The sequence below is a fragment of the Garra rufa genome, chromosome 16 (assembly GCF_049309525.1).
Source record: "Garra rufa chromosome 16, GarRuf1.0, whole genome shotgun sequence".
Taxonomy (NCBI): domain Eukaryota; kingdom Metazoa; phylum Chordata; class Actinopteri; order Cypriniformes; family Cyprinidae; genus Garra; species Garra rufa.
This window is the reverse complement of record NC_133376.1, coordinates 10,706,549-10,730,329: the sequence shown is the minus strand read 5'-3', so window position 1 is coordinate 10,730,329 and position 23,781 is coordinate 10,706,549. Positions and strand designations below refer to the sequence as shown.

Here is a 23,781-nt window from a genome sequence, read left to right as displayed (position 1 = left end):
TGACCATGACTGTATAAGTATTATTTTTACATTTTTATTTTTATTTATATTTTTTAAATTTAAATTTGAATTATTTTTTATTTAATTTAATGTTCATTTTTGTTTAATGTTTTTATTTATGTTTATATATTTTTTATTTAGTTTCACAGTTGAGGTCAAAAGTTTACGTTCCTCTTTCAGAATCTGCAAAATGTTCATTATTTTAGCAAAATAATGCATGTTATTGTTTATTTAGTACTGACCTGAATAAGATATTTAAATAAACAATTACATTTACATATAGTCCACAAGAGAAAATAATAGTCTAATTTATAAAAAATGACCCTGTTCAAAACTTTACATATACTGTTGTTATCTGAATGATCCACAGCTGTGTTTTTTGTTTGGTGATAGTTGTTCACAAGTCTCTTGTTTGTCCTGAACAGTCAAACTGCCTGCTGTTCTTCAGAAAAATCCTTCAGGTCCCACAAAATCTTAGGTTTTTCAGCATTTTTGTGTATTTGCATCCTTTCCAACAATGACTGTATGGTTTTGAGATCCATCTTTTCACACTGAGGACAACTGAGAGACTCATATGCAGCTATTACAGAAGGTTCAAATGCTTATTGATGCTTCAGAAGGAAACACACATTAAGTTTCAGGGGGTGAAAACTTTTGAACAGAATGAAGACGTGTCTCTTATTTTGGTAAAAAATAATTAACATTTTGTAAATTCTGAAATGGGGATGTAAACTTTTGACCTCAACTGTCAATTTTAAAGTTTCATTAAAAAATAATTTTTTTATTTTATTTTAGAGATGGTGTGGAGACTAACAGAAACTACAAGGTTGTTTCAGATCCTGAAAGCACTTCAGATGATGGGAATAATTCATGCAAAAATAAACACTGTTGTCATTTATTCACCTTCATGCTGTTGTTTAATCTGTGGAGCACAGAATGTTTTTAAAGCATTTTAATGTTCCTTTTTTTTTGTTCATGAACACGTCATATGATTTCAGAAGACCTGGAATATAGCACACAACTCTAAAGAAATTAACTTATGATTTGTGTATTTGAATTGCACACAAAATTTCCCTCCATTTTAACAAACTAATAAACAGCATATAATTGCAATTTTTTTATTGTTTTCACTGTGAACAAATTTATGCTGATACCAAGCAATTAAAAAATAAATTCATTTTAAAAATGAGTATTTAAATAAAATCAAACAGATGCAAGTAGTTAATAATAAAAACAGTTTTTTTTTAAACAGTTTCATTGCTGTATGATCAACAAATATGCATCAGATTAAGATTATTGGTTTGATAAATCTGTGCAATATGCAATGCAAATACATAAATCTTAGATTTTGTCTTAAAATTTTCTTTAAGGCCCGGTTTCACAGACAGGGCTTAGACTAAACCAGGATTAGGCCATAGTTCAATTAGGACATTTAAGTCATTTTTATAAACATGCTTGGAAAAAAACATTACAGGTGTGCATCTTGAGACAAAACAAAGGCACTGATATATTTTAAGATCAATCAGTGCAATTTTGTTTCAGTTGAAACAGCTCAGACTTACATTTTAGTCTAGGACTAGGCTTAAGCCTTGTCTGTGAAACCGGGGGTTAAAGCTTGAAAGTCTGTTTAAAGGGATAGTTCACCAAAAAATGAAAACCACCCCATGATTTACGCACCTCAAGCCATCTTTGAAGGCCTTTATTAACCCCTCTAATCTGTGTGGAGTACTTTTTATAATGGATGGATTTCACTGCCATTATAAAGCTAGAGATTACAGTTGATAAAGTTTTAAATATGGCTATTTTTCTTACAAAAAACATCAATTCGCTTCAGAAGGCCTTTATTAACCCCTCTGAGCTGTGTGGAGCATTTTTATAATGAATGGACACACTTTATTGGACTTCAAAATCTCAGCACCCATTCACTGCCATTATAAAGCTAGAGATTACGGTTGATTAAAGTTTTAAATATGGATTTTGTTCTAACAAAAACACATCAATTCACTTCAGAAGGCCTTTATTAACCCCCTGGAGCTGTGTGGAGTACTTTGTATGATGGATGGATGCACTTTATTGGACTTCAAAATCTTAACACCCATTCTCTGTCATTATAAAGCTAGAGATTACAGTTGATATAGTTTTAAATATGGCTATTTTTCTTACAAAAAACATCAGTTCGCTTCAGAAGGCCTTTATTAACCCCTCTGAGCTGTGTGGAGCATTTTTATAATGAATGGACACACTTTATTGGACTTCAAAATCTCAGCACCCATTCACTGCCATTATAAAGCTAGAGATTACGGTTGATTAAAGTTTTAAATATGGATATTGTTCTAACAAAAACACATCAATTCACTTCAGAAGGGCTTTATTAACCCCCCTGGAGCTGTGTGGAGTACTTTGTATGATGGATGGATGCACTTTATTGGACTTCAAAATCTTAACACCCATTCACTGTCATTATAAAGCTAGAGATTACGGTTGATAAAGTTTTAAATATGAATATTTTCTTACAAAAAACATCAATTCGCATTAGAAGGCCTTTGTTAACCCCACTGAGCCATGTGGAGCACTTTTTATAATGGATGGATACACTTTATTGGACTTCAAAATCTCAACAGCCATTCACTGACATTGTAAAACTAGAGATTACGGTTGATAAAATCTTAAATATGGTTATGTTTCCTATAAAAACACATCGATTCAATTCAGAAGGCCTTTATTAACCCCCTGGAGCCATGTGGAGTACTTTTTATAAAGGATCGATACACGTTATTGGACTTTAAAATCTCAGCACCCATTCACTGTCATTATAAAGCTAGAGATTACAGATGATAACGTTTTAAATATGGATATTTTTCTTATAAAAACACATCAATTCAATTCAGAAAGCCGTTATCAACCCTCTGGAGCCGTGTGGAGTACTTTTTATGATAGATGGACACACTTTATTGAACTTCAAAATCTCAACACCCATTTATTGTCATTATAACGCTTGAAAGAGCCAGGGTATTTTTTAATATAACTCCAGTTGTATTTATCTGAAAGAATAAAGACATATACACCTAGAAGTATAGACTTGATAGTAAATAATTAATGAAGTAACTTTAATTTTTGTCTGAACTATCCCTTTAAATTACCATTTGCTTACGTTATACAAAAAAGAGCAGTGTGAACATCTACTTCTGTGTAAAGAACAGGTTCATTGCCTGCGGGTTCATTTTCCTTGTGTGTCTCAAACGTTGTATCTTGACCTGACATGTTTATGACTGTAAATAAGAAGAATTTATTGCCGACAGAAAAGTGAAACTACAGATGGAAAAAACCGACAGTATTTATTTTAGTTTCTTACTTTGATGGCTTTTTCGTGCGTAGAAAGAGTTTAAACACGTTGAAGTATTTCTTCTTAGCGCATTTTGATCTGTTTTATAACACATAATGTGCACGGACTCAAATATAAGTTTGTGTTTGACATGGATTGACCTCACAGTCGCCCCAATAAACTGAATTTTCAGCGATAAGAACAAGATCACAGGACATTTCCGTGGTTTATTAGTAGCTTTCAGTAGCAAGTTCTGTAATAAAACTAAAATATACAGATGTGTAGATATCAAAGGTGCAGAACTCATTATGACACACACATAAACACGCTATTAGAATGATTAAACCTCACATCATTGAACTTTGAACCATAAAAACTGTTTTGAATAAGAATAAATGTAAATAAGGATGTAATAGAAACATATTACAACATATGGCAGTTTGTGCTTTGAGAAGAAAAACATCAGGTTAATCACATTTTAAGCAACTTAAGAGTTACTCTGGCAGTGTCTGATGCTTGACAGCAAACAGTTATGAAACCACATAAAAACAACATCCAGCTTACACTAGCTAACATTTCTGCTATTTCCCGCACAATCAAAATAATCAAGTGTAAATACGCACATTAAACTGAAATGAAACTGTCTACCTTTCATTTTACATGACAGAAAAAACAAATGGTTAGTTTTTCTTCCTGAAGTGGTTTCTGTGCAATCATTGCTCCAGTGGTTACGAGAACGCATTTTACCTTTGACCCTCAGTTATCTGAAGAAATAAGACAACGATCGGCCGAAGCATTATTGCACCAACAGCATGTCAATATTTCACCCGTTGGAGACGTGAATCTGTCCTCCAAACCTGGGCTGACCTCACGCTATCGCTCCAAATGACCGTAATCACTGCGGGAAGCAATAAAATACTGTGTTTGCCTACAGGGATTGACTAAGAACTGGAGCAGGAGACAAACTGACAGAATGATTTGATTTCTGTCCTCTGACCTGCACTGATTAGCTTCGGCCGTGCAATTAGTAAGAGCCCGCGCCAAACTCAACCCCTGTTGACGTCGGTTACGGGTGAGTTACGTGTGGCGGTGAGTTGAAATGCAAAATGAAAGCGCAAAATAAATTGAAATGGATTTTTTTTTTTAAATGCAATGAAATGCAAATAAAATAAAATGCTAAATTACATTGTAAATGCAAAATTCAAATGAAAAAAAAATTAAATAAAATGCAAAAAAATATGCTAAGTTATGGCATACTGTTGCATTGACTCTTTAAAAAAATTGTAGAGCGTTTATGGTGTATATATTTAACATAAGAACATGGCCATTTGTAAAATGAAAATGCAAAAAAGTTATAGTATACTGTTGCACTGACTTAAAAAAACATTTGGTGTAAAAACTTTATTTTTAATGTAAAAATTTAGCTATTTGTAACTTGCAAATGCAAAATTAAAAAAAAAAAAATAAAATCCCCCCCCAAAAATAAAATAAAAATTATTAAATAAAGAAAATGATAAACATTCCAAGTTATAGCATACTGTTTACGTAAATATGTGGCTATTTGGAACTTGCAAATGCAAAATTAAACTGCAAAAAAACAAAGAAAAAGAAAAAGAATGCAAAAAAAGTAATAAATAAATAAACTGCCAAACATTCCAAGTTATGACATACCGTTTTATTAAAGAAAATTTGGTGTATACACTTAATTTTTAACAAAAATGTGGCTATTTGTAATTTGCAAATGCAAGAAAAAAAGCTAAATAAAACAAAAAATAATAAAATAAAATGCTAAATTATAATGCAAAAAAATTTATAAATAAAAATTATCAAACATGCTGTTATAGCATGACAATTTAAAAAAATAGTTGCTTGTATATGGTGTATACACTTTATTTTTAACATAAGAACGTGGCAATTTGTAACTTGCAAATGCAAAATTAAAATGCAAAAAAGCTAAATAAAAAAAATTAAAAAATAAAATGCTAAATTATAATGCAAAAAAATTAAAAAATACTAAACATGCTGTTATAGCATACTGTTTAAAAAAAAATAGGGCATATTTGGTGTTTTTAATATAAAGATTTGGCTATTTGTAACTTGCAAATTCAAATTTAAAATGTGAATAAAATGCAAAATAAAAAAAAGAATAATGCAAAATTATAATGCAAATAAATAAATAAATAAAAAGCTATAGCATACTGTTTTGTTAACAATTAAAAAAAGTAGTAGGCCACATCTGGTGTACACACTTTATTTTTAACAAAAATGTGGCTATTTGTAACTTGCAAATGCAAGAAAAAAAGCAAAATAAAACAAAATAATAAAATAAAATGCTAAATTATAATGCAAAAAAATTAAAAAATACTAAACATGCTGTTATAGCATACTGTTTCACAAAAAAAAGTAGGCCATATTTGGTGTTTTTAATATAAAGATTTGGCTGTTTGTAACTTGCAAATTCAAATTTAAAATGTGAATAAAATGCAAAATTAAAAAATTAATAATGCAAAATTATAACGCAAATAAAGAAATAAATAAAAAGCTATAGCATACTGTTTCATTAACAATAATAAAAAAAACTTGGCAAGTTTATATGATTATTTAAAAAAAAATAGGCTGTATATACTATTTTTAACATAAGAATTTGTAACTTGCCAATGCAAAATTAAAAAGCAAAAAAAATTAAATGTAAAATGTGCTAAGTTATAGTATACTGTTGAACTCTATATGAAAAATGTAGGGCATATTTGGTGTATACACTATTTTTTACGTAAAAATGGGGCCATGTGTAATTCGAAAATGCAAAAAAAAAAAAAAACTAAATAAAATCCAAAATAAAACAAAATTAAAATGCAAAAAAAAAAAAAAAAAATGCAAAATTAGAATGCAAAAAATGTCAAATAAAATGCAAAAAAATGTAATAAATAAATTGCAAAACAAGCCAAGTTATAGCAAATTGTTTCACTAACAACTAGAAAAAATAGTAGGCTGTATATCAAAATTAAAAAGCAAAAAATGTAAATGCAAAATGTGCTAAGTTATAGTATACTGTTGCACTGACTATTTAAAAAAATAGGCCATATTTGATGTAAACACTTTATTTTTAACATAAAAATGGGGCCATTTGTAACTTGAAAATGCAAAATTAAAATGCAAAAAAATCTAAATTAGAACAAAATGTAAATGCAAAAAAAATAAAAAATAAAATGCAAAATTAGAATTAAAAAAAGTAATAATTTGCCAAACACGCCAAGTTATAGCACAGTTTCACTAACAACTACAAAAAATAGTAGGCTGTAAATAGTTTATACACTTTATTTTTAACCTAAGAATGTGGCCATTTATAACTTGCAAGTGCAAAATTTAAAAAAAAATGAAAAAGCAAAATTGGAATGCAAAAAAAAGTAATAAATTGCCAAGTTATAGCAATCTGTTTCACTGACAATTGAAAAAAAATATTAGGCTGTATTTGGTGAATACACTTTTATTTTATTTTTTTTACTATTTTTACCATAAGAATGTGGTTGTGTCTGTATCTTGAATGTATGAGGCTACCGGAGTCATTTGCTTCCAGTTATTTTAGCTGCATAAAAAGAGCTATGTGCGTTTGAGTTTTTCAGTGATTTTAAAAGAAGAAATACGTCTGACACGCAGATCAAGTATAAAGTGGAAGTGGAACATGCAGCGTTTGCATCTAAAACGCTGAACAAGCTGCTTTCCAACCTTGGCAACAGAGAAGTCCAAGTAACAAAAAAGACACCCGTTTACCAAAAAGGCACGTCGGACGGCAAACAAATCCGAGGTTTGGAGGTTTTCGACTTTGCCGAGAAGTGAAACCGCTTCAATTAAACAAGCTTCAACTGTTGTTTACGAGATTTGAAGCGAGCAGAACTACAAAAGCAGAGCATGTAAAATCACACGTTGAGCACGTCTGACAACAGATCTGATCTCCATTCACATGCAGGTGTTTGTGGACGGATTGTGCAACTATTGTTGATGCTCAGAGAGAAGATCCAGCATTAGTTAGTTAGGCCCTCAGCAGAACTGGTAGTTGTTGGGTTTCATGAGCGGCTGATCCTCTTCTTCCTGGTCACATGACGTCTCAAATGACTCCTCTTCATGCTTCACAGGGTCACATGACTCGAGTTGTTGGTCACTGAGTGCGTCGGACTGGACATTTTGGTACTGTGTCTCCTGTGGAAATAATTCATGAATATGACTTATTCATTACTCACTCAGACTGGACTGTGTTCAAAATAGCACTGTTTGAACTAATCCTGGTTTTTCTATATGCATGGAAGAAATATATGGATAGCCAACTACTTTGTCAAAAAACACAGCATGCACACTATCTGCACTTGAAGTGATATCAGTCTCTATTTTTAACATTTCATCTCATGATCTAAATGCCATCAAAATGAACAAAAATGCCCCATAAATTCAAGACAAAGGGGCAACATATAAATGTTTCATATTGTTTTCTATATCAATATTAATAATCATTATAACAATATAATATTGTTATTGACAAGAGTGTAAAATATTGATTCAAATACTTGGAAAATTTAAGTATTTGACATTGAAGACAACATAGTATGGTGATAAGTATAATAAGGTGATACTAAAAATTGCCCTCACGAATGTAAAAGATGCCCCTGGAAATTCCAGGGGGCATATATTGCCCTTAATGGAAAAGCTAATTTCTGACCCTGCTGCAAAGGCATTTTTACAGAACACTGGATTGAAATTGAAATATGTGACCCTGGACCACAAAACCAGTCTTAAGTCGCTGGGATATATTTGTAGCAATAGCCAAAAATACATTGTATGGGTCAAAATTATTGATTTTTCTTTTATGCCAAAAAACATTAGGAAATTAAGTAAAGATCATGTTCCATGAAGATTTTTTGTAAAATTCCTACTATAAATATATAAAAATGTAATTTTTGAATAGTAATATGCATTGTTAAGAACTTAATTTGGAGAACTTTAAAGGTGATTTTCTCAGTATTTTGATTTTTTTGCACCCTCAGATTCCTGATTTTCAAATAGATGTATCTCGGCCAAATATTGTCTTATCCTAACAAACCACATCAATAGAAAGCTTATTTATTGAGCTTTCATATGATGTACACATCTCAGTTTTGTAAAATTTAACCTTATGACTGGTTTTGTGGTCCAGGGTCACATATGCAAAGAAAAGAAAAGAAAAGAAAAGAAAAATGTATAATTAAAATACAAAAATTAAACTGAAAAAAATTAAAATGCTAAATGCTAAATAAAATGGTAAAGTAAAATGCAAAATACAAAATGAAAATGCAAAATTAGAATGCAAAGTTAAAATGGAAATTTCAAACTTAAAAAAGTAAAATACAAAATTAGAATGCAAAATACAACATTAAAATGCAGAATGCAAAATTAAAATGCAAGAAAGTTAAAATGCAAAATTAAAAATTATAAAATCAAAATGTAAAATACAAAAATAGAATGCAAAATTAAAATGCAAGAAAATTAAAATGCAAAATTACAATGCAAAACGCAAAATTACAATGCAAAAAAATTGAATGCTAAATTAAAATGCAAGAAACTTCAAATGCTAAATTAGAATGCAAAATGTAAAAAACACAATGCAAAATTAAAATGCAAAATACAAAATTTTAATGCTAAATTAAAATGCAAGAAAATTAAAGTGCAAAATTAAAAATTCTAAAATTAAAATGTAAAATAGAAAAAAAGAATGCAAAATTAAAATGCAAGAAAATTAAAATGCCAAATTAAAATGCAAAACGCAAAATTACAATGCAACAAAAAATAGAATGCTTAATTCAAATGCAAGAAAATTAAAATGCAAAATTAAAATGCATGAAAATTAAAATACAAAGTTAGAATGCAAAATTAAAATAAAATAAAATTAAGATGCCAAATTGGAATGCAAAATGCAAAAAATAGAATGCAAAATTAAAATGCAAGAACATTAAAATGCAAAAAAAAATTTGAAATGCAAAATTTAAATACAAAAAAATAAAATGTCAAGTTAAAATGCAGAATGCAAACTTAAAAATGCAAAATTTAAAGGCAGAACACAAAATTAGAATGCAAAATAAACTGCATCAAAAATAAGAATGCAAAATGTATCTAAATAAATAATGTTTTTAACATAAGAGCAGTGTAACCATTCAAAGTTAGTTGGTTATGCTGCTTTGATTTGTTATGATATTGTTTAATTAAAAATAATAATAATAATAATAATAAAATGATATGGTTTTGAAGCACAAATAGTTAAATAGTTTACTGTACTCTGTTATTCCTGTAGTTATTTACCTATAGCAGCTAATGAATCAGAAATTAAACTTTTTTACTAACCAGACAATGTGGCTACTACATTTTTAAGTTACCGGCCATTGATTCTACTAGCCACAAAAAAAGGTCAAAATAAACCAACAGCTTTCAGCTGTCCTCCACACTGGATGTGACAAAGCAGGCATTGCAAATCATTTCAACTTTGTGTCAGTAAGTCAGAAATAGAATGAGGCATCAGTTTACTGTCATCACTCATTGTAATGGGTTCTATGGTGTTTTGTCGCACGACTCGTGCAGTTATTTGTCTGGTATGTACATGTAAGCTATATATGCACAGATTCAGCACAGTTAGGCTGTATTCAATATATCCTGATGACTCAAGAGTTCAATCTCAGGTTACTTGACTGTAACCTTGTTCCCTGAGAAAGCGGAACGAGATGCTGCGCTGCTAAGCGCATTGGGAACGTCTTTAGAAGTGACCAGCTGTGAATATTGTATGTAAAACGTCAATATAATTGACTAAACGGCATTATAGCCTCGATTGGTGACGTCACCGGAGCGCACGCGCACGAGGCTATAAATAGATGAGCCACAGGTGCATCGTCAGGATATTTTGTCTGAAGAGCAGTCCTGGGACATCTTCAGCACGGCAAAGTAGCGCAGCATCTCGTTCCGCTTTCTCAGGGAACAAGGTTACAGTCAAGTAACCTGAGATTGTTCCCTTTTGAAAGCTACAGTCGATGCTGCGCTGCTAAGCGCATTGGGAACGAGAATACCCACGCCGCCGTGCTTGAATATGTCTGGACTCCTACGGTTGTGCAGGTGTGTTTCACAAGAACGCAGGAAGACCTAGACATTAGCTTGTGATGTCGACTCAAGGACGCGAGAGCCCGGAGTGGCATGAACATCCAAGCTATAAAATCTTATGAATGTGTGCGGAGAGGACCAGCCTGCCGCATCACAAACTTGTTGTAGGGGAGCACCCCTTGCCAACGCATTGGACGAGGCGACCCCCCTGGTGGAGTGAGCCCTAAGGCCTATAGGCGAAGCTTGACCGCGCGCCTCATAGGCAAGAGCTATAGCATCCCTGACCCAATGAGAGATGGTCTGCTTGGTGGCAGCTGCTCCTCTGTTATGGGGGCCATAACAGACGAAGAGTTGCTCCGACTTACGCCACTGGCTAGTGCGGTGGATGTAAGCCTGAAGAGCGCGGACTGGACACAGTCTATGAGAATTCTCCTGCTCCGGCGTTGTGAACGGTGGAGGACAGAAGGCTTCTAAAATGACCGGATGTACAGCCGAGAATGGCACCTTGGGCAGATAATCAGGATGAGGATGCAAAATCACTTTCACCAATCCTGGGGCAAAGTCTAAGCAGGATGGCGCGATAGACAGAGCCTGCATATCCCCAATTCTTTTTAAGGAAGTTATTGCCATAAGAAAAACCATTTTAAGAGTCAGAAGTTTGTCAGACGCTGATTCTAAAGGTTCAAACGGGGTTTCAACCAGACCCTCAAGGACTATTGCTAAGTCCCAAGAAGGGATCTTGGTTTTGACTGGAGGCCTCAGTCTCCTGGCCCCACGAAGGAAGCGGGAGAGCAGAGGGTGCCTCCCAAGCGGTTCCCCATCAATTAGGGCGTGGCAAGCCGAAAGAGCGGCCACATATACCCTAAGAGTAGCGGGGCAAATGCCTGATGATAATTTCTCTTGCATGAAGTCCAACACTGAAGCAATCTGGCAGTTAACTGGATCTACATTGTGTGCAGCACACCACCTTTCAAAAATACCCCATTTAACGGCATAAATCCTCCTAGTGGAGGGAGCCCTAGCACTTAGGATGGTCTCAATAACGGCAGGTGAAAGCCCCGTGTCCCTCAGTTGGTTCCCCTCAGGGGCCAAACATGAAGATTCCACAGGTTGGGCCTGGGATGGAATATCGTTCCCCCCGCCTGCGATAGAAGGTCCCTCCTCTCCGGAATCGCCCAAGGCGAGCCGTCGAGGAGAGATATTATCTCCGAGAACCATACTCTGTTCGGCCAACGCGGCGCTATCAATAAGAGGCAAGAACCTTGCTGGCGAACTCTGGCTAGAACCCCCGGGAGCAGAGAGACTGGAGGAAACGCATACAGGCGCATATTGGGCCATGAGTGCGCCATCGCATCCAGACCCAACGGAGCTGGGTGACTCAGAGAGAAGTAAAGGGGACATTGCGCTGTCTGTATAGAGGCGAAGAGGTCCACTTCCGCCTGATAAAATCTGGTCCATATCAGATTCACTACTTCCGGGTGGAGTTTCCACTCGCCCATCGGTAATGTCTGTCTGGACAGTAAGTCTGCTCCCACATTCAAGTGCCCTGGAATGTAAACTGCCTTGAGTGACAGGAACTTTCCTTGGGCCCAGAGAAAAATCTGCCTCGCTAATCTGTTCAGATTGCGTGAGCGCAGACCTCCCTGGTGATTTATATAAGAGACTGCTGCTGTATTGTCCACCCGCACTAAGACATGACAGCCCCTCAACTGATGGAGAAAGTATTTCAGAGCCAGAAATACAGCCATCAACTCGAGGCAATTGATGTGCCAATCGAGCTGATGACCCTCCCATTCCCCTTGAGCTGGACGACCATGTAAGACCGCTCCCCAGCCCGTCAGGGAGGCGTCCGTCGTTAGCAGTTTGCGACGACAGGGCGCCCCTAGAGTGGGACCCAAGGTAAGGAACCGGGGTCTGAACCACAGAGTTAGTGTACGAAGCCCGCGGCGCGTCACTTTTATTTGCCTTTGAGGATTGGCTCTTGGATGAAATCCTCTGGCTTTTAGCCACAACTGAAACGGTCTCATGTGCAACAGCCCCAAAGGAATCACCGTGGATGCTGAAGCCATGAAGCCTAACATTTTTTGGTACTGAAGAACAGTACGGTTTTGACCTAGCTTGACTTTGCTCATTGTCTGCCGAATGGTCTCGATTCGAGCGGGAGACAGCTGTGCCCGCATCGTGATCGAATCCCAAACGATACCGAGATAAGTCGTTCTCTGGGCAGGAGAAAGAACACTTTTGTTGGTGTTGAGTCTCAACCCTAGAGAAACTAAATGAGCCAACACGATGTTTCTGTGTTGAAGCGCCAACTCTCGCGATTGTGCCAGTATTAACCAGTCGTCGATGTAGTTCAAAATGCGAATGCCCTGGAGTCGTAATGGAGCCAGTGCTGCATCCATGCATTTTGTGTATGTGCGGGGTGACAAAGCTAGGCCGAATGGAAGAACCCGAAACTGGTACGCTTCGCCCCCTAAAGCGAACCTCAGGAATTTCCTGTGTTGTGGCAATATTTGTATGTGAAAATATGCGTCTTTTAGATCGATCGTGACGAACCAATCGTAATGTTGAATCTGCGTCACGACCATCTTGACAGTTAACATCTTGAACTTGAGTGCTTTGACTGAACGGTTTAAGCCTCGAAGATCTAAGATTGGACGCAACCCCCCATCCTTCTTGGGAACCAGGAAGTATCTGCTGTAATAGCCTGACTCTCTTTCTGGAAGAGGAACATGTTCTATGGCCTCCTTGCTCAGAAGAGTTTTCAGCTCTTGTGACAGTACGTGCATCAGCTCCGGTTTCACGGAAGTGTAAACCACGCCGTTGAAACGCGGAGGACGACGACTGAACTGGATTCTGTATCCTATCTGTACTGTGCTTAATACCCACTCTGAGATGCCTGGCAGAAGTTTCCACGCTGCCAGACTCTCTGAGAGTGGTATTAATTTTACTACTTCCTTTTGAGGGGATGTTAGATGTCCCGCGTCCGGAATGACAGCCGAAAACGACGGAACATCTAACATTTCTCTGGAAACCGCTGCCCCCCGAGGCACGAGAAGTGGCGGGGATGGAGAGGTTTCGTGAGGGTATCGGGGAGAGGCGAGTTTTAAATGTTGAACGCGCCCCATCCCGCGGGGGGCTACCCCCACTAGATTGGGCGCCAGACCATCAGGACTTTCTCTTTTTGTTGATAATAGTCCTGAGATCTGGCTTAGGAGGTTGTTGAGCGCGGCGAGCCTGTCCCCAATCTTTACGAGGGGGAGCACGCTGAGCCACGCTCTGCTTTTTGACCTCCCTGGATGTTGAAGGACCGGGACGGGGCTGGGTGGCAGACGGCCCCTCCCCTTGAGTGCGGCGAGGAAGAAACTGAACAAACGCTTCCTCGTGTTTCTTTACCTCTTTATATCTTTCGACAACGGTGTTAACCGAGTCTCCAAATAGTCCAGAGGGAGAAACGGGGGCATCTAACAGGAACACGCGATCCTTTTCTTTTATTCCTGTCAGATTCAACCATAGATGTCTCTCCGTGCTGACTAAAGCGCTCATAGATCGGCCGATGGCACGAGCCGTTTGCTTGGTCGCACGGAGAGACAAATCTGTGGCTCGACGAAGCTCAGTGAAAGCTTCATCGTCGATTGTACTGCCCGCACTCAAATCCTTCAACAGATCAGCCTGGTATGCCTGTAACACAGCCATTGTGTGCAGCGCAGCACCAGCCTGACCTGCAGCCTGATAAGCTTTTCCCACCGAAGCCGAAGTTGTTCTACACGGTTTAGTGGGGAGGGTAGGTTTCTTTAAAGACGATGCTGATTCGGGTGAGAGATAGCTCGCGAGCGTCTCTTCGACCCGAGGCATCTCCATATATCCTCGTGACTTCGCACCCACGATAGCCGAGAATGTCGACGTCGATGGCACAAAGACACGAGAGGTATATGGTTTACTCCATGACTTGGACAGCTCGTCATGGAGGTCCTCGAAAAAGGGGAGAGGTTTTTGTTTCTTCTCCCCTCTGCCACCGGACAGAAACCTATCCTCAAGCTTGCTACGTTTGGGGGTCTCTTGTTCATCTGGCCAGTCAAGCTGCAACCTGTCCACAGCGCGAGTGATCACCTCCAGCAATTCCTCAACAGATTTTCTATCGCGAGAAGAACGCTCAGAGGCTGGCGGCTCGCGATCTGATGAACCAAGAGATATGTCATCCCCTCCGTGAACCGAAGAAGCACCGAAGCGCGCTTCGAGATCACGAGAAGGAATGTCAGGATTTGGTGACGCAGCAAGCGAAAAGGACGAACCCGTCTCTTGCTCGTCAAGCAAATCCATGCGAGAGCCCCACGATTGCAATGCAGGTGCGGAGTGGAAATAATTAAGACGAGTGCGAAGCATCTTGACAGTTAACAGGTCGCAATGCTCACACCCGCCCTTCTCTATCGCCATGACCGCGTGCTGTTCCCCCAAACAAACAAAGCAATAATCGTGTGTATCCATCTCGGTCATGGGACGCGAGCATGGAGGAACACAACGCTTACCTGCTTGTTGACTCATGATGCTCTTTTCCTTCTTTTTAAACTCTTAAAATAAGAAGAGAGAAAAGTGAGAAAAAGAGTGACGTTTCTGCGTTCTGCTTAGTAAAACTAACTCCTAACAAAATCAAGGATGAGTAAGAGAGAGAGTTTTCCGACGCACACAACACACAGAGTGATCTCTGAAGACAAAAGACCTGACGATGCACCTGTGGCTCATCTATTTATAGCCTCGTGCGCGTGCGCTCCGGTGACGTCACCAATCGAGGCTATAATGCCGTTTAGTCAATTATATTGACGTTTTACATACAATATTCACAGCTGGTCACTTCTAAAGACGTTCCCAATGCGCTTAGCAGCGCAGCATCGACTGTAGCTTTCAAAAGGGAACAGTATTTGTGCTAAATCTGCACAGATTTACTTGCCAAAGAAATTTAGTGATTCGACAACTCTGCCTCCACAACTGATTTTTATCTGGATTTGGCAGGTGTTCATTTCAAACCCTGCTTGTGTGTTAACTTCTGCATTGGAAAATAAGGTTGATATTGATAGATTGCTGTAGTATTCAAGTCTCATGAGTGATGTACCTGCTGATCAACTGTGTCTCCCAGCAGCCTCTCGATCAGCTGACTGATCTTACTGAACGTGGGTCTCTCCGCCGCTTCCAGGTTCCAGCACATCTGCATGATGGTGTACCTGAACATAACATCATGTGCTTTAGTGTCACAAAACCTCATTCACATTCACCACAGAAACCAAAGAAAAAAACAGGAATATATTTCATGTGGAAATTGAAGCCTCTGTTTTGAACTTTTGAACTTTTTCATTTCTCATTTTGATTTGGTTACAACTTGATGTACTAAAATAACTAAAACTGAAATAAAAGGTCATAAAAAAAACTTTTATAAAACAACAAAAAAGTGGTAAACCTTTCAAATTAAAATGAAAACAGAAAATTAACTACCATTTATCTCAATGACACTAAAATAACACAGGGTGCAAGAAACATTTTTAAAACAATAAAAAAAATCAAAATTCAATATTTCTGACTTTAAATTAAAATGCAAGAAAATTCAAATACAAAATTAGAATGCAAAATTAAAATGCAAGAAAATTTAAATGCAAAATAAAAAAAGAATGCAAAATTAAAATGCAAGAAAATTAAAATACAAAATTAGAATGCAAAATTAAAATGCAAGAAAATTTAAATGCAAAATAATAAAAGAGAAAGCAAAATTAAAATGCAAGAAAAAAATACAAAATTAGAATGCAAAATTGAAATGCAAGAAAATTTAAATGCAAAATAAGAAAATAATCCGTGTATCATTCGTCCTTTCCATTTTCAATTGATAAATGAAAATCAAAAAATGAAAATCTGATTGGTTTTTTTGTTATTTGGTTTTGAATCAGAAACGAAAAATGAAAATTGTCTTGTTTTTCATATTTAAAAATTTCGTTTTGGATCAAAAATACAAGATTGAAAAGGGTCCACACAACAGAATCTGTTTTTAATATTTAATTGCTGGGTTGTGCGTCACCCTATGGAAGCGTTTCCGCCACTGAATATAAAAAAATAATAATAATATTGCGACCTTTTTTTCTCAGAATTGCAAGTTATATAGTTATAATTGCGAGATATAAAGTCAGAATTATGAGGGAAAAAGTCAGAAGTCTGACTTTTTTTTTTCTCGCAATTGACTTCATATCTCACAATTCTGACTTTTGTTTCTGTTCATTTGTGACACTTTCTGGCAAAGCACAATAGGAAAGGAGATCTTAAAACGACATATTATGTCATAAAAACGATATGATTTTCCCATTATAGAAAATATATGAAATATATATAGAATATAGAAATACACTGTTTTAAGTATTTAATGTAGCCTAATGGTTTCAGTTGTAGCAGCATGTTTATTAGGATTAATCTGTCTACAACCACTGCACTCAGACCCAGAGGATATGACTAACAGCAAATCCAAATACTATCCGAAAGAAATAAAGAGAAATGACAAACGATTTGATTGTATTATGTATTATGATGATTTCCTTCTGTTTTAAAAATGGGAAAAACATAAGCCAGAATTTTCGTAATTTTTTGTTCATTTTTCGTTTTTACTGTCTGTACCATCATGCAGAATAAATGTTCGTCTAATGTACCGCTCTGCAAATTAGTCAAAATAAAGTTTCTTCATAATGGTTGGCTATATTTCTTGCAAATATACATCTCATTTAAAGCGCAACACTGCACTTCTCGGGTGGGCGGATTACAGAGGAAATAAATATTAATGTCTTCTTTATTTTATGTACTTTTATGTACAATAACAACACAACGTTATAAAATGCTTTTGTAAAAATACAGGGTGCGCTGTCGCGCCTTATGTCTATAGTCATAAATAAAACAAAATAATAATAATAGGCAAATCATATTATTATTATTATTATTATTATTATTATTACTATTATTTATTTATTTATTTATTTATTTTTATTATAAAATCTCATTTAAGATTATCAACTTTTCTGAATAATCCACTCTACGATTGGAATATTTATTTGGATCACTTAAGTTTGATGTAACTGCAAATCGAAATAAAAGCAGAAAGAATTAAAGAAATATTAAAAAAATATATAATACGCCTAATAATCATATATTATTATTATTATAATAATTATTTCGTATTTTTGTTCGTGGGTAAAACAAATGAGCTATTGCTTTAATATTTGTTTAACATAGGCGCCCTTGATACTTAGTCTGATTATATATAAAGTAGTGGTGGGCCGTTATCGGCGTTAACGTGCTGCGTTAACGTGAAACTCTTATCGCGCGATAAAAAAAATATCGCCGTTAATCTATTCTCAAATTTGGGTTGGGAGCTGGGTCTAAACTACGCAAGCTATGATGACTTTCACCTTGATAGTTTAACGCGGATGTATACCGAAGACTATAGAATATGGTCGCGCGTTTATGTCTCCTCCGCCAAAACACAGACGGGATCACATCGTCCTCCATTCATAAAAACCGAATCTACTATAGCGAAATGCCACGTAAATTCGTCGTTTTTGGATTCATAAATCAAATGTTGGTCAGTCACTTAATTCAAATCGCGATATGGACTAGTGTATGTGAAAACTGAAATGCAAAAAGACCGTTTTAATATGAATCCGATATGTTCCGTTTGCCTAGCTGTATGTATGCATGGCGGAGACGAGCTTTTACTACACGCATACTGAAACACACGTGACGCTCCCGGTAATTTTTGGCATTTTCATCTCACATGAACAGATAAACTCAATCTCCCAAACTGCTGTGAGTGTCACTTTTACCGTTTCATTTGAGAAAACTAGCATCATATCATACTGTATGACACAGAAACTTCACGGCAACCTGTCAAAATAAAAGTACGGTGTAACATCTAATGGGCTGGGTAGGTGTTGATGTTAAAAAAAAAACACAATCTAATAGGGAGAAAAAATAATTTCAGTGTTAGTTAGTTAGTAAACACAAGTACATCTAATTGAACATAATTTATTTTCATCAACAAATTATCATAGAACAGCTTTATGAGCTTTATGATCCATTCTCAAAGACTTTAAGTCATTATTTGGGTAGCACACATATTCTGAATGCCTTCAGCAGAATTCAAATTAGCCATTTTAATCTAGATTAATCTAGATTAATTCCAAGATTTAATCTAGATTAATCTAGATTAAAAAAATTAATCTATGCCCACCCCTAATATAAAGTATATACTATTTATTATATATTATTACATTATATCTTTAGCTGAATCAAGCGGCGGCATCGAGTTGTTCTTCTGGGTTAAATTTCAGGCTTTACACTGTGGAAATAGGCTGTGCTGGCTCTGGGTGTAAGCACAATGGTACAGGTCACAGATAATGAACTCACACGAGAAAGACTGTACACTACCTCTTGTTGGATTTATACGAATTAAATGAGCACAATTTGTTTTCTATTGTTTTATTGAAGTAGACATTTCAAGCTGTCTATAGACGTTGCGACAGCGCACCCTGTATTTTTACAGAAGCATTTTATAACGTTGTGTTGTTATTGTGGAAGAACATAAAATAAAGAAGACATTTATATTTATTTCCTCTGAAATCCGCCCACCCGAGAAGTGCAGTGTTGCGCTTTATATGAGATGTATATTTGCAAGAAATTGGCCAACCATTATGAAGAAACGTTATTGTGACTAATTTGCAGAGCGGTACATCAGATTCTGCATGATGGTACAGACAGTAAAGACAAAAAAATGAACAATTCTGGCTTATGTTTTCCCCATTTTAAAACAGAAAGAAATCCTCATAATCATCATCATAATACAATCAAATCGTTTGTCATTTCTCTTTTTTTTTCGGTTAGTATTTGGATTTGCTGTTAGTCATATCCTCTGGGTCTGAGTGCAGTGGTTGTAGACAGATTAATCCTAATAAACATGCTGCTACAACTGAAACCTTTACATTAAATACTTAAAACAATGTATTTCAATAACTTCAGTAGCGTGCAGATCCTCCTTTCTGTCAGGACTGTGGCGAAGGCAGCACGGACAATCGCCTATAGCTCGCTCACATGTAATCATATGTTTTCTAAAACTGGAAATCATATAATTTTTATGACATAATATGTCGTTTTAACAAGACAAGATCTCCTTTCCTATTGTGCTTTGCCAGAGTGTCACAAATGAACGAAAAAAAAGTCAAAATTGCGATATAAAAAAGAATTCTGACTTTTTTTCGCGCAATTGCGACTTTATATCTTGCAATTCTGACTATATAACTTGCAATTCTGAGTGGCTATATATATATATATATATATATATATAATTAATTTTTTTATTCAGTGGCGGAAACTGACTTCCATAGGGTGACGCACAACCCAGCAATTAAATATTAAAAACAGATTCTGTTGTGTGGACCCTTTTCAATCTTGTATTTTTGATCCAAAACGAAATTTTAAAATATGAAAAACAAGATAATTTTCATTTTTCGTTTCTGATTCAAAATCAAATAACAAAAAAAACAATCAGATTTTCATTTTTTGATTTTCATTTATCAATTGAAAATGGAAAGGACGAATGATACACGGATTGAAAATAGAAAGCAAAATTAAAATGCAAGAAAAAAAATACAAAATTAGAATGCAAAATTGAAATGCAAGAAATTTTAAATGCAAAATAATAAAAGAGAAAGCAAAATTAAAATGCAAGAAAAAAATACAAAATTAGAATGCAAAATTAAAATGCAAGAAAATGTAAATGCAAAATAAGAAAATAGAAAGCAAAATTAAAATGCAAGAAAAATAAATACAAAATTAGAATGCAAAATTGAAATGCAAGAAATTTTAAATGCAAAATAAGAAAAGAGAAAGCAAAATTAAAATTGCAAGAAAAAAATACAAAATTAGAATGCAAAATTGAAATGCAAGAAAATTTAAATGCAAAATAAAAAAATAGAAAGCAAAATTAAAATGCAAGAAAAAAAATACAAAATTAGAATGCAAAATTAAAATTCAAGAACGTTTAAATGCAAAATTAGAATGCAAAATCAAAATGCCAGAAAATGTAAATGCAAATAAAAAAAAATAAAATGGAAAATATAAAATTTAAATGCAAAATTTAAATACAAAAAATTAAAATGCAGAACAATTAGAATGCAAAATGTGTTAAGGTATGATGTATGATTCACATTATATATATATATATATATATATATATATATATATATATATATATATATAAATAATTTGGTTATGCTGCTTTGATTTGTTATGGCATGGTTTAATAAAAAAAAAATAATAATAAAATGATTTTGTTGCATTAATAGTTAAATAGTTTACTGTACTTTGTTATTCTTGTAGTTATTTACCTATAGCAGCTAATGAATCAGAAATTTAACTTTTGTGCTTTAGTGTCACAAAACCTCATTCACATTCACCACAGAAACCAAAGGAAAGAATCAGGAATATATTTCATGTGGAAAATTTAGCCTCTGTTTTGAACTTTTGAACTTTTTCATTTCTCATTTTGATTTGGTTTCAATTGATGTACTAAAATAACTGAAATAAAAGGTAATACAAAAACTTGAAAACTAATAAAAATGAAAAACAAACAAAAAAGTAGTAAAACTTTCAAATTAAAAAAAAAACATTAAAAAAAATTAAAAATCTAAATTCAATATTTCTGACTTTTCTTTGTATTTTGAGGTGAAAAGGCCTGTTTTTCATAACAGGGGTTTTGTACTGGGTTGAGCGTAGCGTGACTAAACACTTGATTGCTGTTTTTTTGGTCACGTTGTATTTTGAACACAACTTTCCTGCAGCACAAAACTGAAGCAATCATCACACTTCTAGTTTCATAACAAAATTATCATAAAAAAGCACAGTATTTTTATTAGGTTTCAGATTCACTCTTTACAGTTTTATTAGTTGCTTTAAAGCATTGAAGCACTTAATTGAGATGCTCAGTGAATACTGCTTGGATTCTTTAAATGATAATCAGATCAAAGTATTATTAAACAAAAAGTGGAACAGCGGGAGATAAAATAGTATTGGTTACTCTGTTAACCTTATAATCACACAGAGATAGTGAAGCTAAGTGAAGCCACTGTAGAGATAGGGACTTGAGGATAAGCTGAGAGGATGAGCATGAAATGTGTGGAAAATTAAAGCCTTGCTGTCAGATCATGTGTTTAACACGCAGAACTGAACATTTGAGCAGGACAACTAAAAAAGCAGCAGAAGTGGGACGAGACGCAGGATCTGAATCAGAGCTGTCCGTGGAAAATCAGTCAACATCAGCCACTGCTGACGTGGATGAGAACTCATTATCTCATGCTGTTTTTCATGCATTTTAGTGTTTTTTTGTGTCATTTGTTTAGTGCTGAGTCTCTAGAAAGATTTATATGTATCATGATGTCAAGAGAATAAAACTACACATGATCAAAGATTTGGACAGACTCCAGTACTGATGTTTAAAACCTTATATATAGCATTGTATTTATTATTATTTCAACTAGTTCAACTATAACTAACTGTTGTACTAAAATAACTAAAACTGAACTAAAAATATATTAAAATAACTATAAACATATTTAAAATAATAAAAATAAATGTAAATAAAAATCAATACAAAATATAGACTTTAGAAAATATACTGAGATAATAGTAAAAGCTAGTTTAGACACAACTCACATCTCTGGAGGTGCAAAGTCAGGTCTGGACATCTGATAGCCACATTTGATCATTTTATAAAATTTGGAGTCCACCAGCATGTTTGGATATGGGCTCTTACCTGCAAACACACACAAACACATTTACTCCATGAAGAGAAAACAATGCATTTGTTATAGAGATTTCAAACAAGAAGAGACTTGAAATGATTTAATATTTAAATGAAAATAAAGACTTTGGGCTCAGGTGTCCTACTAGAGAAACCACATTTTAAACCATTCCAAAAAATCTCACTTGCTCTGGTATTATTACAATCTGAGTGTGATAATATGAGTCAAATTGACCCCAGCTGGAATGTTTATTTCAAAATAATAAATAAAATAAAATAAAATGTTAAAAAATAAATTAACATGAATACTTTTCACACATTACAAAAAAAAAAAAAAAAAAAAAAAAAAACATAATACAATTTGATTTCTAAAATGGTACTTAACAACTACTTTTAAAATATTTCCCTTTTATATTTTATAAACAGTATTAAGTTGTAGGAAAATAAGCACATTTAAAATCTCACTTTCTCTGGTATTATTATTATTTTAATCTGGGTGTGATTGTGAAAATATGAGTCAAATTGACTCATGGCTGGAATGTGTATTTCAGAATAAAATAAAATAAAATAAAATAAAATAAATAAAATAAAATAAAATAAAATAAAATAAAATAAAATAAAATAAAATAAAATAAAATAAAATCTTCAATGAAAAAGTTTCAATGCCCCTCTTATTATTAGCAGATCTGGCTCAATTATTATATATATTCCTCTCTGTGTTTCCTTCCTGCTGTGTGAGCTATTGAAATGAGCCGCACTGTGAAACAGCCAATCAGAGCAGAGCTCCTCATTATTATTCAAGAACCTTCCAAATAAGGTAAGAACAGACAAATTTCATTCTAGGGACAAATCCTAGGTTTGTAAATGGACTTGTAAAACAGTTTCTGGAGATTTTTTGCCCTTACCTAAGCCATATACCGTCTATGTAGATATCAGAGAACCATTTAAAACATTGTATCAATGCTTTCTACGGCACCTTGAAATTGACCCACAAACACCACATTCATAATAGAAATTTTGTAAGCATTAGTGTCAAAACTCTGCATGCATGTTCATAACTCCAAATGAGAAGTCCCAAAACATCAAGGAAAAAATAAAACAAAACTCTTTCCAACAAGCTTGATAATTCCTGTAGATGAAACTGACCCGCAATATAATATAAGGGTTTTAGTCTCACCCAATGAGAAAATCTCCCATAGCATGATCCCGTAAGACCAGACATCACTCTGAACTGTGTAAACACATTCGAAAATACTCTCTGGAGCCATCCACTTCACTGGAAGACGTGCCTAAACATAAACATACACACACAGTACATATTTTGTTGACCAAATGCGCTTCCAGTAATGTTTCAAAAAACATTAGCACAAAAACATTATTTTTAGAACATTTTTTCATAAGTGTTTTTTAATGCAACTACACTAAAATAAATAAATGTTCCACAAATGTGTTTTTGCAGTAATGCCATAAAAGAACTTTTTTTTGGTTCCCCAAAGAACTTTTCAAAAGAACCGTTTTGAAGAACATTTTAAAAATC

The 23,781-nt window shown here is 34.6% G+C and overlaps 1 protein-coding gene across 1 annotated transcript in view; it reads right to left on the bottom strand.

Annotated features, from left to right (window-relative positions):
* Positions 1-6,668: 6,668 nt before the first annotated feature.
* Positions 6,669-23,781, bottom strand: part of LOC141288022 (macrophage colony-stimulating factor 1 receptor) — a 40,157-nt gene continuing 23,044 nt past the window's right edge. Inside the window, exons 18-21 of the mRNA XM_073820145.1 lie at positions 23,422-23,533; positions 22,157-22,256; positions 15,537-15,645; positions 6,669-7,516 (exon numbers count right to left, since the gene is read on the bottom strand). Of these exons, the coding sequence (XP_073676246.1) occupies positions 7,358-7,516; positions 15,537-15,645; positions 22,157-22,256; positions 23,422-23,533 (480 nt within the window). The 3' untranslated portion in view covers positions 6,669-7,357. The remainder of the gene's footprint in view (positions 7,517-15,536; positions 15,646-22,156; positions 22,257-23,421; positions 23,534-23,781) is intronic.